General features: G+C 42.4%; 2 protein-coding genes across 5 annotated transcripts; both read left to right on the top strand.

Moving 5' to 3' along the window:
- Positions 1-1,256: 1,256 nt before the first annotated feature.
- LOC308144530 (ATPase inhibitor, mitochondrial-like) lies at positions 1,257-2,918 on the top strand. The gene is made up of 3 exons (XM_080515660.1): positions 1,257-1,403; positions 2,383-2,495; positions 2,598-2,918. The coding sequence occupies exons 1-3, from the start codon at positions 1,332-1,334 to the stop codon at positions 2,737-2,739; spliced, it is 327 nt and encodes a 108-aa protein (XP_080371786.1). The 5' UTR covers positions 1,257-1,331; the 3' UTR covers positions 2,740-2,918.
- A 1,255-nt stretch (positions 2,919-4,173) lies between these two features.
- On the top strand, positions 4,174-11,679 carry LOC308144756 (heterogeneous nuclear ribonucleoprotein R). 4 transcript variants are annotated; one of them, XR_013937063.1, is made up of 15 exons: positions 4,174-4,454; positions 5,301-5,461; positions 5,585-5,703; positions 5,811-5,918; positions 6,035-6,148; positions 6,292-6,468; positions 6,611-6,746; positions 6,835-7,040; positions 7,124-7,273; positions 7,379-7,500; positions 7,591-8,129; positions 10,033-10,093; positions 11,003-11,064; positions 11,330-11,457; positions 11,551-11,679. XR_013937063.1 is itself a non-coding variant. In XM_080515960.1 (13 exons), exons 2-12 carry the CDS (start codon positions 5,305-5,307, stop codon positions 10,065-10,067), a joined length of 1,863 nt encoding a protein of 620 aa, XP_080372086.1. In that variant the 5' UTR covers positions 4,174-4,454; positions 5,301-5,304; the 3' UTR covers positions 10,068-10,093; positions 11,000-11,014. The 4 variants fall into 4 exon arrangements, 3 of the variants coding, with proteins under 3 accessions (XP_080372086.1, XP_080372085.1, XP_080372084.1); XM_080515960.1 differs by lacking the exons at positions 11,330-11,457; positions 11,551-11,679 and having other exon boundaries at positions 11,000-11,014; XM_080515959.1 differs by lacking the exons at positions 11,003-11,064; positions 11,330-11,457; positions 11,551-11,679 and having other exon boundaries at positions 10,033-10,371.
- The last annotated feature ends 817 nt before the right edge of the window (positions 11,680-12,496 follow it).

The following is a 12,496-nucleotide window of genomic DNA, read 5'->3' as shown; positions in this document are numbered from 1 at the left end:
CCGGGCAAGAAAATTCTGAACAAGTGCATATTTAGAAAGCCCATTAAAGTTAATCAAAAAAACATTAAATATCTTGCCTTCCATTGAAAATAATATTCGAATCAGTGCATTGTTACCTACATTTCACAAAGCCTGTGGTTGTCAAGGAAATCTTAATGCAGCCTCCCATGGGCCAGGACAACCTCTGCCTGTTACCAGGTCCTCCAGCTTGCATGATTCTGATGATGACCTGAAAAACAGATAACTGATCCGCTCGTCCCTTGTGGTGCTCCAAAATGAACTATTGACCACACAAACCCTATAATCTCTTTCTATTTCCAAAGCAAGAGAATGATCATCTTACCTCTGGAAGCATGACATCAATTATGAAACCCAGCAGTTCTATCTCACTGCTTTGTATTCTTCGTCTTACACTGTAACCTCCTCAAGCATCCACAGTAGCTCAAAGATCTATTGAAAACATTGGTAGAAATCAATATTTTCAAAATTGCTATGCATATACTCGTGCACATGACCAACAAGATTTCCATTTATCTGCTGGTCAATAAAGTGCACGATGCTTGGCTTCAAAAGCTGTTTGAGCTTCAGTGACGTAGAGGAGTTCTGCCACAGGTGCAGCCGGTTTGGACACATGTGGTGAACATGTAATCATTGATATACAGTAGAGTTCAATTACTAACAGCACAGCTTGTTTTAAAGTTACCTTGATCTTGAGCTTTTGGAAACACCAATTCCCCTTTTCTCAAAAACCTTGATGATCCTGCAGACATGATGATGAGTGGTGAAAAAAAATATGAGGAGAGCCAGCAGCAACTGTGAAAACTCGGCTTCAGTCAACTATTGCCCCAATCAGTGAGCATCTTCTAAGTTAGTATCAGATGCTCAATGTCATTAGGTAGAACTTCTAACTATTGACAAGATAGATTCAACTGCCAAAATGTGCAGCTTTTTTTTAAAGACATTCTTGCTATGTTGTAACTTCTTTGGTACATTTTTCCCCATGTAAACGGATGGGGAAATTTTCTTTTAATTCTTCAGCCAATCACCAATTTGAACATTTCGACTTCAAGTCTCCAAACGTCTACATATCTTTTAAACTTTTCAAAAAAAAATATTGCAACTTATTCAAATTACTTTTGACATTGACGTTGATCCCCAACGTATAAGGATCACGTGGCTTCCGGTGTCTCGAGCGAAAAGGGCGGTGCTCATTTCTGACGAATCGGCACCAAATTTCCGCATTTTGAGCTCCGGGGAGACGAAGGGGGCCAACCGGAGCGCCCAGGTTTCCTCTGCCCCGCAGTTTGCTCGTTAACACCTGCACAGACGTGATGGCCAACTATCTTCTGAGAGCAAACCTGAGGAGGAGCATCTTCGCGCAGATCAGGAGGGCGTCTGATCAGGTAAACCGGAGGAGGGACACTTCTGTTTAATGTTGCTGTTAGCATTAGCTGAAAAGCTAAAAATGTGCCCTGTCAAAGCGGCGAGCCAAGACGTCCGGGGATCAGCGTGTTCTGCAGCTCCGTGCCAGACTTCTTATGAAACGACCACGTCTTCCTTTGTTTCTCAGTTCAGTAACGTGCATCAAAAAGTCGGTGTTTTGTTGGAAAAAAAAAAAAGATGAATGATCGCTTCATGGAAATGGACAGCTTCTTTATGTGACAGGTTCTCTTGTCGGTTAAGACACTTTAACACGGATGTGTGGCTGCATTTGCTGAATTGCGCTGCAAGTTTGTGGCTTCCTGGTACGATATTATAAGTCGGTTTTATCTGTAAAGTTTCTTATCAGGCAAACTGTTTTCTGTGTTGGATCAACGATAGCATACACTTTTAAAACTAATCATAAAGTCATGGAGTCGGGTGTACGTGTCAAAGTTCAGAAAAACAAGTCAAAGGGTGTGTGTAAGGTGTGGTGTGTGTGATAGAGACAGAGAGAGAGTGAAACCAGACACTGCCGAGAGAAGTAGTTTTAAGCTTCTTAAGCATCTGCAAGTAACAACTTCGTTACTTTGATCAACTCTTATACCGACACGGTATACTTTATTGCTCAAGGGTGATTCTCTCTCATTTAAAACCCCAAATGCAGCACATGTTTGCAACATTACAAACTGAATTTGTAGCACAGCAAGTGTTCGATCTAAAGTCACAGTGCTTATTGATGTCAACATTGTGATTGTTGTGTATAGACACGTCATAGACTCGTCCACCTGGTACTGTTTAGTGTCAAGTCACTGTATTTGTACATGCCAATCTTGCATTTCAAATTATGTAAAGCTTATACGGAGGAAGCATTGCAAAATTAATTATTTTGTGAAGAAGATTGTCTTGAAATAAGGGTTATTGATTTGCCATCAATCGGTATGTCTTCTCTATGTGTTCCAGCTCGGAGAGTTGGGGAAGGGGGCAGGGAAAGGCGGAGGAGGAGGAGGGGCGGTGAGAGAGGCGGGAGGTGCGTTTGGGAAGAGAGAGGCTGCAGAGGAGGAGCGGTACTTCAGGTGGGAGGCAGCCGAGATATTCATTTAGAAATCGTGCCGTTGAATGACGGGTATGCCTGGTTTCCTACAATGTTTCCACTCATATTTTGTTTCTCCCTACAGGCAGAAGGAGAAGGAGCAGTTGGAAGCACTCAGAAAACATCACTCTGAGGAGATCGACCACCATAAAAAAGAGATTGACCGTCTAAAGAAGGAGATTGACCGCCACATGGGCAAAATCAGAAAGCTCAAACATGATGATTGAACCTCAAAATTGTGTCATCAGCCCTCATCCTGAGTGTTCTTCCATCTAATTGACATCCAGATGATTTTCAGATATTGATCAAGTCTCTGCAAGTCAAGGCCAGTCCTGCAGTTTATAAGACTTCAAACTGACATCATCCGTAACTCAAAGAAATAAAGTGATGATTTTTTTTCACATTGCATTGAGAGCTTCGTAAATTTGTAAGTCATTTTCTTTCATTTTCAATGCAGATCGTTTTAGCTGCTTTAAAAAAAACAATTGGGCTGATCGGGGTTAGTTTTTATTTAGGGGTGAATTTGCGTCAGAAGTAGACATCTGAAACATGATCACCCTCTGTCATCAAACCTCCCCAAGTGGGAGGAATTAAAAACAATTAATCTGTTGCTGTTCATCAATCTTTTATACAGGTTTATCTAACTCGGGGTCGTGAAGCATTGCAGCCAAACCCACTATGGTTAAAGGCAGACTACACCATGGACAGGTGACCAGTCTGTCTCTGTTTGAAGTGTGTTCGTCACACACTTTCATTCATACCTGTGAACAGTTACCAATTATCAAATGCATGTCTGGTTTGAAACCCATGCACACATTAAGAGAACTCCACAGAATGTATTTCCAAAACACTTTGAGGTTAAACATGCCTATAAGCGAGAAATGTCAACAAAACCAAATAATACAGTCTTGTGCAAATGGTCGAGGTAAATAAAGTGGTTATACCAAATATTCCAAAATTTTAATATTCACTAGATTTGGCAATTACTTACTAGTCACAGTTTTATTTAAAGCATTCTTCAGAACACTGCAATAATGGTTCACCACCCAGCTGTCCTAAGCTTGCTTTTGCTTCGCCCCAGGATGGAATCGTCTCTCCTTGCTCTTTCATCACAGTCCTTTGCCAGGTGGTTTTTCTACTCCTCTTCCTCCTTCGAGTTGGAGGCTCATCTCATAGTAATGATAGTTCTGTCATTTGCCATTATTTGGACATGACCCAAGTCATGGCAGTCTCTCCTTTGTTGCTTTAATATTGGCTGATATGTATGACTTTTTAGATGATTCACTTTATGTAATCTGCATCACTGTTTGAAATCACAAATTGAAGCTGAATACACACAATTTAAGTTATGTGAATGTATTAATTGGCTTTTTTGTAATCAATCATTTTACTAGCAAAAAAAGCATTTCAATCTAAATTTGTTCATACAACAAGCTGTCGGGGCTTTTTCTGCGCTTGAGAAACTTACTAGAAATAATTTTAACTATATTAATGCGATTGACCATGTAATTAAATTGCTTAAATGTATTTTCAATAATTTTTTTTTCTATTGTGTATGTCTGCCTGCAGCGTCAACCTCAAAGCCTGCAATGCAGACGTCTAAACCCGGAATAGAATTAAACGTTGTATCCAGGAGAATGCACAGTTTCGCGGATCCAGACTTGTGTCTGTCAATGTTGTTTTTCTGGAACGCCCGTCCTTGCTCACGAAAACAAACACACCCGCCTCGCGCGAACTCTCGGAATCTCCTCTCAGATCTCGCGATGTTTCCGCCGTGCTGTCGTTGTTCGGGCGAGCCGACGACGAGACCGAGGCTGTCTGGAAACCTGTCTCGTGGGTTCGACTCCAACGTTTTCTCCATATCAGGCTTTCTTTGTATGTCCGACACGCTGTTTGTCTCATCGTCTTACGCGCGTCGCACTTAGTTTCCCGCATCGGACTGGTAAGTCTGGCTAGCTATCGGTTTGCAGCCGCTGCGGCGCGTTTGTGTTTGATTTTGTCAAGCGGTTCTTTCTGCACGGCGAGGCCTTCGCATAAGCTCGTTAGCCATCCAGAAAGCTAGCCCGCCAGAGCGAGCTGTCCCTGGGAGGGGAGAATCGTCTCCCGCTGGGAATTCACAAAATGCACCCAACGCAGGCAACACGTGGAAATGTTTTTTTTTAATTATTATTGGGTTATAATCCGTGCAGTTTGTGAACCTGGAAGACGAAACATTTTGATGTCGCTTTGCTAGCAGAGCTGCATGTGAAGGGGGCGGTGCTGTGCCGCTGGTTTCACTGAGCGGTGTGCGTTACCCCCGATCCCTCCACAAAAATAGAGCTGAAATCGTTATTTATCACGCTGTATTGTGACTTACGACTTTTTTTTATTATTATTATTATTACTGTGCTATGTGCAAATAGCGTGGCCTCACAAGACAACGTGGAAAAGACAAGAAAGCTATCGTAAAAATCTATTTATTTATTTATATGTACACTCACCTTGCATTTTAAACCCTTATTAGGTGCAGTTTTTTTAAACTTAATATGATCCAGTGTAACAGTAAAATCTACATCATATTTATCTTGCGTGATCATCTCAATTATATTTTAACTATATTGTCATCACGATTTCATTAAACTGCAAACGCAATGTTTTGGAATTTGCGTGTATTATGGGTGCGTAAAATCTCTGCCAGCATTTATATTTAACCAAAAAGCCAGTGGGATGGCATTGTAATTGTTGATCTTCATTGTCATACCAAAGATCTATAATGAAATTAACTGTTGACTTATTTGTGATATTGCAGGAGAATGGCTGCCGCTGAGGTGAACGGTAGTTCTGCCCCGGTAAAGGAGGAGGAAGAGCCCATGGATGTGACAACAGAACACACAGAGAACTACCAGACACTCATTGATGCTGGACTGCCCCAAAAAGTGGCTGAAAGTCTGGATAACATTTTCCAGACGGGTAAGTAATTGTTTCGGGAAGCTTGGAAAAACATAATTTCAACATACTTTGTTGGAATATCGATAGCATTTGTTGCTGTCTTGCCTCGGAGTGAGTATGGCTGGTATCTGTTTGGAACCGTAGGCCTGGTGGCATATGTGGACCTGGATGAACGGGCTATTGATGCACTGCGGGAGTTTAATGAGGAGGGAGCGCTTACTGTGCTGCAGCAATTCAAAGAGAGCGACCTGTCCCACGTACAGGTAACTACACTGATAAGGAGAGAAAAAAGTTGTTGTTCCCCATCTTGCATAAAGATTTTGGTTTTTGCACACTGTTGCTCATAATAATATCTGTTTTTGAAACTTAGAATAAAAGTGCTTTCCTTTGTGGAGTCATGAAGACTTACAGACAGAGAGAAAAACAAGGAAGTAAAGTACAAGAGTCGACAAAAGGCCCAGATGAAGCAAAAATAAAGGTAAACAGAGTCATGCGGCTGAGATGTTTTTCTTATTGAAGGTTGGAGCGTCCTTTAAAAAAGCCTCTGTAGTCATAACTCGGTTAACTGTTGTGTGTTTTCTTGGGGGGTCACAGGCTCTTCTGGAGAGGACAGGATATACCCTGGATGTTACTACCGGACAGAGAAAATATGGAGGACCCCCACCTGACGATGTGTTCAAAGGCACACAGCCTGGGATTGGAACTGAGGTGGACTACTGTTACTGAAACTTGTCTGTTTTGATACCCAGTGTTGTTAAAATTAAGAGCATCGAGGCTTAAATCTTAAGATTTAAAACATGATTGTGATGTTCTCTATTGTGTTTTTCCAATATTTTGCCTTTCCTAATCAGGTGTTTGTTGGGAAAATTCCTCGGGATTTGTATGAGGATGAGCTGGTGCCACTGTTTGAGTCTGCTGGCCCCATCTGGGACCTCAGGCTAATGATGGATCCTCTGTCCGGTCAGAATAGAGGTTACGCCTTCATCACATACTGCAATAAGGATGATGCTCAAAAGGCTGTCAAACTTGTAAGTAGTGATGGAGTAAAGTATATGCATAGATATTTTCATTATTTCATTATTATTTTCACCTTTTCCCGTCACAAGGCTGGGGAATTTAATAAATCACATTAACTAAATTTCTTCTTTCTTTTTAATTGTCTATCCCCAGTGTGATAACCATGAAATCCGCCCTGGGAAGTACTTGGGAGTTTGTATATCTGTTGCAAACAATCGTCTATTTGTTGGATCAATTCCAAAGAACAAGACAAGGGAGAGTATACTGGAAGACTTCGGCAAAGTCACAGGTTTGAGTTTAACGCACAGTGATGAAACTCATTGGAACATTTCAGGTGCCATCGACCGCGCAAGCGTAATACGCATTTTACCTTTCAGAGGGTCTCCAAGAAGTGATCCTGTACCACCAGCCAGACGACAAGAAGAAGAACCGCGGCTTCTGTTTCCTCGAGTACGAAGACCACAAGTCTGCAGCTCAGGCCCGCCGCCGCCTAATGAGTGGCAAAGTTAAAGTGTGGGGGAACCCGGTCACTGTGGAGTGGGCTGACCCCGTCGCTGAGCCAGACCCAGAGGTCATGGCCAAGGTCAGTGATTCCCATGTATTTGCTTCCACACACTCGTTGTGTCCCACATTGTAGTGGACATGCCGTGTCTCCCGTCGTTGCAGGTGAAAGTGCTGTTTGTAAGAAAACTCGCCACAGCTGTGACCGAGGAACTTCTTGAAAAGACTTTCTCTCAGTTTGGAAAGTTGGAACGGGTGAAGAAGCTGAAAGACTACGCTTTTGTTCATTTTGAAGAGAGGGACGCAGCAGTAAAGGCGAGTTGTTGGGGGGGTTTTATTTTATTATTTTACACTTCAGTCAAAAAGTTTTGCATTTGAGGTGATTGTGTGTTTAAATGGGGTGTTGTTTCGTCGTGTTAGGCAATGGATGAAATGAATGGGAAGGAGCTCGGAGGAGAGGAAATTGAGATCGTTCTGGCGAAGCCCCCAGACAAGAAGAGGAAAGAGCGCCAAGCCGCTCGGCAGACCACCAGGAACTCCGGGTGAGTCAGGCAGACATGTGACTGGTCAAGTGCCCCTAATGTTCTCATGTAACAAGTGAAATCCATGAAACACGATCTTCTTCTGTGCAGGTATGACGACTACTACTATTACCCGCCTCCACGCATGCCGCCGCCGGGCCGAGGCAGGGGACGCGGTGGCCGAGGAGGCTATGCTTATCCACCAGATTACTATGGCTATGACGACTACTATGATGACTACTATGGCTACGACTATCATGACTACCGTGGTGGCTACGAAGACCCTTACTACGGCTATGAAGACGTGTACAGCATGAGGGGCCGTGGGACTCGCCCCAGCCGAGGAGGGCCCCCTCCGCCAAGGGCCCGGGGCGCTCCGCCCACACGAGGCCGCGGTGGCTACGCCCAAAGAGGGCCACCCCTTGGTGGACCCAGGGGCGGGCGAGGCGGGCGCGGAGCCCCTTTCCAGCCTCAGAGGGGCCGTGGTCCTCGCGGGGCCAGGGGCAACCGCGGGGGGAACGTTGGCGGGAAAAGGAAGGCCGACGTCTTTAACCAGCCCGACTCCAAGCGCCGCCAGACCAACAACCAACAGAACTGGGGGTCCCAGCCCATCGCCCAGCAGCCCCTGCAGCAAGGGGCCGACTATTCCGGTAACTATGGTTACAGTAATGACACCATGGAGTTTTCACAGGATTCTTATGGTCAGCAGTGGAAGTAGATGCACCAAAAGGTATTTGACAAAGTGACAACAACAAAAAAAGAGCAAAACCAAGAAAAATCAACAAAAAAACAAAAAAAAAACAGGATATTGGCCACAATTTTTTGATTGACTTTTTATTCTTCATCCCTCGTGAAAAAAGAAAGAAAGAAAAAACTGTATATATCTCAGAAAACGTGGACAGACCCCAGAATTGGCTCGACATGATTGGCTGGAAAGCCTTTTGGCTGAAGAAATGAACATAACCGATGAGGTGAATCACTTCTTACTCCCACGGTTACATTGGGACATGTGTCTTTAAAACAACACACACCAAAACCATTTTATTGTTACTGTTTGTTCCTGGTTCTTTTAAAGCCAACAATGAACACTTACACACAAAAAATGGACATTCATTCTCAAAAAGTCTGAAAGGACATTAAATAATGACTATTGCCTTGCAGGAAGTTTTTGTCCAAGCCCCCCTCCTCCCTTCCCCTCCCCTTCTTGTACTCCCTTTATTTGTGGTTTCTCATAGTTGCTTAGGGACTTGCTTGTAAATAAATGCATATGATTAGAGCTTCTTACTTCATTTTTTGCAATGGTGGAGAAAAGAATCCACAGGAAGGAAGAAAATCAAAGTTTTGTAATGTTCAAAGTGTATGCCTAGCATTTCTAGAGATAGATAAATTGTGTTTTGGTTTTTTTTGTTTTTTTTAAACTGATACCATAACTTCCTATGTTTTCTTTAAACTTGCCCAGTAGAATTTGGTTTGGCTTACCTTAAGAGCCATAGCAGTTTGTTCTCTGATGTCCTTTGTATTTATAACTTTTACGTTTGTTCCGTTTCAATAAAACTCAGCTGAGCATCAGTCAATTGTCAAGATACTCAAATTCAGTGTTGTCCTTCGGTATCTGATTTTTTTCACCTCAATTCTGTCATTTGGATGAAGATCTTCTTTGACAAGTCAAAATTCTTCCCCCTCCTCAAAGGAAAATTGCAAAAGACTTGAAATTTTGCAGTCAGTCAACGGGACAAGAGAACCTGGACGATACAGTGAAACGGGATTTTAACCCTTTATTCCTCGAAGCTCGTCATTTTTCTGCTCACACAGTTCATGTTGTTGTGAACGCTACAGAAAGGCCAACAAGTAATGGACGACTCTGCAAATTTGACCCCTTTGCCGTTACCAGGATTGTTCCTGTCTGCTGAACCGTGTGCAGAAGTCTGTAGTTTTCAGTTTTAGTACATCTCAGCCTATGTTTTCACAAGTGTTTTCTGTTGTTCTTAACAAAAGGAAGGAAAAAGAGGAAAATTTACCCTTGTGAAAATTATGTCAATTCTTTTGAAATGCGAATATTCATTGACTGCAGTGTGAGCACATAATTTTCACACTTGTAATACTTTGTCTGCACAGCTTTGTTGCATCAGTGACACTTATAATATAGGCTGGCATCTACTGAGGCTTCTACTCTGTACACCTTCACTCTAACCTGACAGACCAGGGCGGTTTTGAACGATAGTGAGACGAGACTCGCGCTGGTCCTGATGCTTTTAGAGTGAAACCTGGATTTGTGCTTTGAATTCTGAGTCGTCTCCGCCTAATTTATTTTCACTCCCCAAATCAGCGCATCACCTCAACCATCTTCCTTCTCCTTTTCGAAGACCCCAAGGATCAGACCTCCCAAAGGGTTAAAATTCCTAAAAATGCACCCTTGATTGTAGCAAGTAAACAGTCTTTTCTTTTTTCTTTTTTTCCCCCCAATAGGAAACTGTTTATAGCATCTGCCTTTTGGTACCATGGTATCATTGTATGTTGTTTCATGTGTCTGTCCTCTTATTCCAACCTGCCTAGGTGGAGAAGCATTGAGAGCGGCACCACTAGAATGAGGAACTCACCTGATCGGTACTCAAGGGTGAGCTAGCCTTGCACAGAGTACTGTCTCCTCTCCTGTAGCTAATTGTAATCACTGGAGAAACACTCAGCCTTAACCCTACATTGTTTTGTTTAACGTTGTCATGTAGGCTATCGTATAAATCAAGCTTTCTTATCTGGCAGGCGTGCGATTTTTTTTCCCCCTTCCAGGCGATAAAGAAGACTAGCCACTAAAGTTGACCAAAAAATCATTGGAAACATTAAACCTCACCAACATGTGTCCGGGGTTCACTAAATTTGAGCACAGTTCTTTTGTAGTTTTTTTTTTTTTTCCCCCAAGCTGCGTTAAAAGACAAACAGGCTTAACAGTCCAGAATTTGGTAAGAATTTATGAATGTAAACCCATGCGAACACCTGCTGCCTGTCTTGGCTTACTGCACCAAAAACCTCTGCAGCTGTCTGCACATAAAAAGTGAATGGGTGGGGAGGGGGCGGTGAAGACATGGATTTTTCGTTTCCTGTGCCACTAGAGGCTCCACCCCAGCAGCTCCACAGCAACAAGCCTTCAGGTCCATTGATTCTCCTTTTGATAATGTGCATTGGTCGGGCCATTCCAGAGCCTGAAAAGTCATCTTCGTTCACTAACGATATATCCAGGGGCTGCATTTCAAATGTCTTTAGATTGCGGCTGCCAAAATGAAGTGGGCATTGAGTGAAATTGGCTGCTATTTAAACAATGGCTGCGTGTCAAAAACGTCCTTCCTTACTAAGGCCACAAGATGGCAGTAGGTGGGCTGTGGTATTTATATCTCAAAGGTAAGGCTGACATATAGGGCACTCAGCGCAGCACATTTTCATCAGCGTTTAATTGCCTTCAAATTCTGGGGTGTCCTTTTAACCAGCCTCTGATGTCAGAACTGTGTCTTTATATGTTGCCTCTTGTCAGCAGGCAGTAATGGAGCTGCCCCCATCCATGTGATTTGAGTTCACAGAAATGGAAGTGAGTGATTGGTAAGACTGTTCATTATCAACTAACAGAAAGAATAAAAGTCTTTGTCTATGTTAAGTTTGTTATATTTAAATGTTGGCTGCTCTATTTGTCTTGTCACATCTTCACTTCCCAAAGCAAGTAAGTTTTACAAGTTGGCTTTTCAATATAATTTGATGAATGTAAATTGTTGCAATTAAAACTCTTTGTCGTCTTCTGTTAGCACTGATGTCGAGGCCGTCATCTCCTGAGGTTTATTGCCGTGTGTCTGTGTTTACTTCTTTCCAGTCGGAAGACCGCACGGTGTCCTGCACAAACCACAAGTGAGAATCTGCTGCTGGATTTCACATCCTGCAAGACAGACTCTGAACACTGAGGTCCAGGAAACATGCCTGCGTGGATTAGAGCAGCCAGAGGTGAGAAAGTATATCGAAATGTATTAGACATGTAAAAGTTTCCAACTTTGACTGAAATGTAAAGATTGTCATGCTTTCTTCCCCCCAATTCAGAACAAATGTTGGATGTTACGCTTCATGTCCAGAGGACCTGGAGCTCCGTCCAGCAAGATGCTGCTACCTTTCCCAACTGACATGAAATGTCTAAATAAAAAAGACGGGGGCGGACACTGTCACTGTCCACTGCATTTTTACCCAAATAAATATTTTATGTGTGTGGCTTTTGTTTTTTTCTTTTGTATTGATGTGACCACACTTACTTAAAAAGTTGTCACATCTAGTGTTTAATATCATGGATTAAGCGCTTGAAGCTACTTTCCTGAGTGGTGATACTACAGGCAATTGGTTTAGAAATACTGGTGGCCCACTTTGCAAATCCTTGATCTTTGCTACTTTTTGTATTATTGTAGTTAACATCTTTCTGCAGCACTTGATCCAAATTACAGTTTCAAACTGTTAAAACTGAGACGTGAAAATGATAAATGGTAATAACCTCCAAAGCTAGATGGTGCTACTGTTGCAGAGGTAAGACGAGGAGCTGATACTGTTTATTTACATAGTCGTATGTATTTTCAAAGTGAAAAGGGCAGGACTAAGAAATACAACACAGTATGATTTTCAAAGAATTGGTTCCTGTTTTTAATGTGGCACTATCCTTTTTTATTGATCTGAAACCCTGGTTACCTTTACTGTAGTAATTTGAACGTTTTAGTTAATATTCACTTGAGGCATTATCTGTGATTGACATATGGAGATTTGTAGACTTTGATATCATGCATTTTATATATTTATGCAGGCTCATTGTTTTTATGACGGTTTGTAATATCCTCTCATAGTGGTTCCACAGAGGCATAACACCAAGACAACCTCCGTTTATCGAGTACATATCAAACTTAGTTTTTGTTCCCTAGAAACGAAAGCTTGACTTTTCATGAATGAAATCACGTGCACAGCTTTAGAAACTTCCTCGTATTGAAAACACTGGCGTATTATCGCAAAG

The sequence above is a fragment of the Blennius ocellaris genome, assembly GCF_963422515.1.
Source record: "Blennius ocellaris genome assembly, chromosome: 20".
Taxonomy (NCBI): Eukaryota; Metazoa; Chordata; class Actinopteri; order Blenniiformes; family Blenniidae; genus Blennius; species Blennius ocellaris.
The sequence above is the reverse complement of the archived record's forward strand: the minus strand, read 5'-3'. Positions and strand labels throughout refer to the sequence as shown.